The sequence below is a fragment of the Dendrobium catenatum genome, unplaced genomic scaffold (assembly GCF_001605985.2).
Source record: "Dendrobium catenatum unplaced genomic scaffold, ASM160598v2 fragScaff_scaffold_313, whole genome shotgun sequence".
Taxonomy (NCBI): domain Eukaryota; kingdom Viridiplantae; phylum Streptophyta; class Magnoliopsida; order Asparagales; family Orchidaceae; genus Dendrobium; species Dendrobium catenatum.
The window spans coordinates 2940490-2944972 of NW_021318775.1; the positions used below are offsets into that span (position 1 = coordinate 2940490).

Below are 4483 nucleotides of genomic sequence, written 5' to 3' on the forward strand. Positions count from 1 at the left end.
TAAGTTACTGTGGAAAGAAGAGGGGTAATATTTACTCGATCCCCAACTTTAGGAATAATGGAGGTTCGAAGAACATGCTGAAGGGTTTGAGCATTATAATTAAGAGTGGACACCTTAGGAAATGAACTTCATTTCCAAACCCTCTAATAACCTCATTTATCACAGTCCAGTCAAAGTCGAATGAAGAAGTCAAAGTATGAGCTCTAATCCCTTGAGTCGTTAAGTTCAAAAATAATCCCAAATCCACTTTTGTTATCTCTACCTTTTTCTTAAAAACATACGACTTAATCACAGTTTGGTCATAGTTAAAAGACATATTTGCAAGGAAGTAGTGGAAAGTTTCCTTGTTCTAGAAATGGACTACACTCAGAATAAGTGCAAACTGTGTAAAAGTAAAAAGTTCCATAATTTTAAAAGTGATTTGTTCTTGGAGAAGGACTCTAGAGGGGGTGATCTTGGCAGATACGAACCTAGGGAAGGACTCCTCATTTTCTTTTGACAGAAAGTTTTCTCTAAGGTTTCTAGAGGGGGGGTCCCTTAGTAAGTACCTTTTGCTTGTCTCTTTTGCTTGAACTAGCCATGGAGGAGATCAAGAAGATTTAGAGGATTAAAAGAGATTTTGAAGTGAATGAGATTTGAGTTCAAAACCTTTCAATTTAAGGAAAAAATGAATTTTAGTAAGAACGAAAAGTATTTCATCCATGATGAATTTGGGTTCGTACGTACGAAATAAATTTTGTATGTACAAATGAATGTGTCCAAAAATGAAATGAATTTTCGTAAACATGAAAGTTACGAGGCGTCCCTTCGTACAGACTTTTGACCAAACAATCGTATAGATGAACAGGTGTTCATCTGGGATGATCAGTTAGTTAAGATCATTTTTATGATGGTTTGAAACATCCCCCACATTGAATTTCCACGTGTTCATATGTATGAACTGAACATTCGTACGTACGATCAGAAATAAAGAAACTGATCTTGTTCGTATAACCATCTACATGCATACATATGATTGAATACATATCATCCGGATGATCGTCATAATCATTCAGACGAATAGTATTTAAAAAATTTGAAAAACTACATGCAAAACCATTCGAATCAAACGTTAATAACCTACACGATTCATCCTATACAAAAATAATTTCGTACAGACGAATTTCACACTTTGAAATTTTCAAGTCAACAATCAAAAATCATGAATCTTGATGTGAAAGTACACAAAACAAACAGACATGAGATTATAAAATCAAGCACGAACAAAACACTAAAAAACACATAAAAAAAATCACAAAATTAACATACACACAAATACAAATATATATCAATGTTGGAGAAACATTTAATTAAGCATTCAAGTCAATCACACCAAGCCTTGTTCTTAATGTACTTAAAGTATCAAAGGGTAATGGTTTAGTAAAAATATCTGCAAGTTGATTTTCTGTTAATACAAGATTGAGTTTAGTTTCTTCTTTGGTTATATGATCCCTTATGAAATGATGCCTAATGTCTATATGTTTGGTTCTTGAATGTTGAATAGGATTTTTAGAGATACAATTGGCACTAGTGTTATCATAATAAATAGGAATTGTGCCTATTGTTAATCCTAAATTAATCAACCATTGTTTCAACTAAATTACTTGTGCCACACAACTTCCTAATGTAATGTATTCAGCTTTAGCAGTAGATATGGCTACTGAATTTTATTTTCTACTGACCAAGAGACTAAAGAATTTCCAATGAATTGACATGTTCTAGAAGTACTCTTTCTATCAACCCTACAACCTATAAAATCTGAATCTGAATATCCAATTTTTTCAAATGAAGAGCTAAACTTAGGATACCAAATTTCTAAGTTTTGAGTTCCCAACAGATACCTTAAAAGCTTTTTCACTACTGTCAAATGTGATTCTTTTGGATCTAATTAAAATCTAGCACATAAATAAACACTAAACATGATATCGGGTCGGCTAGCTATCAAGTAAAGCAAAGATCTAATTATCCCTCTAAATTTCTTTTGATCAAAAGATTTTCCCTTAGAGTCCTTATCTAATTGAACTGAGGAACTCATACGTGTATTAACAGGTTTAGCATTATCCATTTCATATTTTTTGAGGATGTCCTTAACATAATTTGATTGACTAAGAAATGTACCCTCCTCAGTTTGCTTAATGATAAAGACTAGAAAATTGCTCAAATCTCCCATTAGACTCATATCAAATTCACTACTCATTATTTTAGAAAAATCATCACAAAGATTTTCATTTGTAGATCCAACGATGATATCATCAACATAAATTTGTACAATGACTATTGCCTCTCCCAATTTCTTCAAAAAGAGAGTTGTGTCCACACTTCCTTTTTCAAAAGATCTCTCAAGTAGGATGGTGCTCAACCTCTCATACCAAGCCCTAGGTGCCTATTTTAATCCATATAATGTCTTTTTTAATTTTAAAATATGATTTGGATGTTTAGAATTTTCAAAATATAGAGGTTGTTCTACATATACATCCTCTTGAATTACCCCATTTAAAAAGACACTTTTAATATCCATTTGGTATAATTTAAATTCTCTAAAATAGACAAAGACTAATAAAACTCTAATTTCTTCAAGTCTAGGTATAGGGGCAAAAGTCTCCTCAAAATCAATTCCTTCAATTTGATTATACTTCTTAGTAACCAATCTAGCCTTATTTCTAATGATTACTCCCGAGTCATTCATTTTGTTCTTGAATACGCATTTAGTTTCAACTACACTTTGATCCTTTAGCCTTGCAGTTAATTTCCAAACTTTATTTCTTATAAATTGATTTAATTCATCCTGCATTGCCAATATCTAAAATTCATCCGAAATTGCTTGATCAATATTTGTCAGTTCTATCATTAAAATAAAGGCTGAATGATTGACTTCTTTGTTCAGTCCACGCCTAGTCCTAACACCCTCATTAGGTTCACTTATAATCAATTCCTTCAGGTGGTTTTTAGAAATCTCAAATCTCTAGGCACTGGGTTTTCTATCTCCAAATTTTCTTCTAAATTTATTTTCTCAATCTTTTGGGAGCTAATATCTATCTCATCCTCTTCAATAATTGGTTTTTCCAAATTTCCAAATTCATCAAATACAACATGTGTGGTTTCCTAAATTACCAAAGTTCTTTTATTAAAAACTCTTAAAGATTTTCCAACACTTGAGTATCCTATAAAAATACCTTCATCTAATTTTGGATCAAATTTTCCTAAGGCAGATTTTCCATTATTATGAATAAACACCTTACATCTAAAAACATGCAAATGTAACAAATTAGGTGTTCTTCCCTTTAGCAACTCATATGGTGTTTTATTTAATTTTTATCTTACATTCACCCTATTTAGAGCATAAAATGCAGTGCTAACCGCCTCAGCAAAAAATATTTAGGAAGTGAGTATTCTACCAACATGGTTTGGGCGGCTTCAATTAATGTTCTATTTTCCTTTGAACTACCCCATTCTGTTGAGGGGTTCTAGGTGCAGAAAAATTGTGAGCAATTCCTTTCTCCTTATAAAAATTCTCAAATTTTTCATTCACAAATTCTCCCTATGATCACTTTGAATAGTCATAATTTCACATCCTAGCTTTTTTTGAATCCAAGTCAAAAAGTTTCTAAATTCCTCAAATGATTCACTCTTTTGAAATAGAAATCTAACCCATGTGAATCTAAAGTAATCATCAACAATAAAAAATCCGTATACCTTCCCTCCTAGACTTATAGTTCCAACTGATCTAAAAAGATCCATATGCACAATCTCTAATGGTTCACTAGTTTTAAGATCCTTATTGGAATGAAAAGAGGACTTCATAATTGACATGCATCACAAAGGTGGTTTTTAGTAAAGTCTAGTTTTGGTATACCTCTCACTAGGTTCTTTTGGATAATCCTCCTAAGGTTTTTCATGCTAGAGTAACAAAGTCTCCTATGCCAAATTAATGACTCATTAGAAGAGTTTTTAAACAAAAAATAGTAGTAGTTTTAATGCAATTCAAGTCTAGCATATACACTTTTTTTGCCTAAATACCATTCAAAACATCATTTCCATTTAGTCTTAATATGCAGCTAGTAGGAAAAAATTTTACACAGTATCTTTTATCACATTGTTGGCTAATACTTAATAAATTATGTTTTAAGCCTTCTACAAGTAGTATTTTTTTAATAAAAAAGTTTTTAAGATTTTCAATCATACCTGATTCTACCACCTTCCTTGTTATGTTATCTCCAAGTGTAACCCTACATCCACTCCTATCTTCCAGCGATATGAATTGAGCAGTATCTCCAGTCATATGCTTTGAGCAACTGCTATCCAGGTATTATATGCTCTCACGAGGCCTTGTGTGAGAGTGATCCTGTAAAATCATCAAACATTAGACTTGGGAACCCAAATAAGTTTGGGTTCACCTTTTTGTAAATCATAAACAGATGCATGTATGATATGTCTAGGTTTATGC

The 4483-nt window shown here is 32.0% G+C and overlaps 1 protein-coding gene across 1 annotated transcript in view; it reads right to left on the reverse strand.

Annotated features, from left to right (window-relative positions):
* LOC110107560 (alcohol-forming fatty acyl-CoA reductase-like) overlaps window positions 1-4483 on the reverse strand; it is an 18098-nt gene that overhangs the window by 376 nt on the left and 13239 nt on the right. Inside the window, exon 5 of the mRNA XM_028693507.1 lies at window positions 114-210. Coding sequence (XP_028549340.1) covers window positions 114-210 — 97 coding nt within the window. The remainder of the gene's footprint in view (window positions 1-113; window positions 211-4483) is intronic.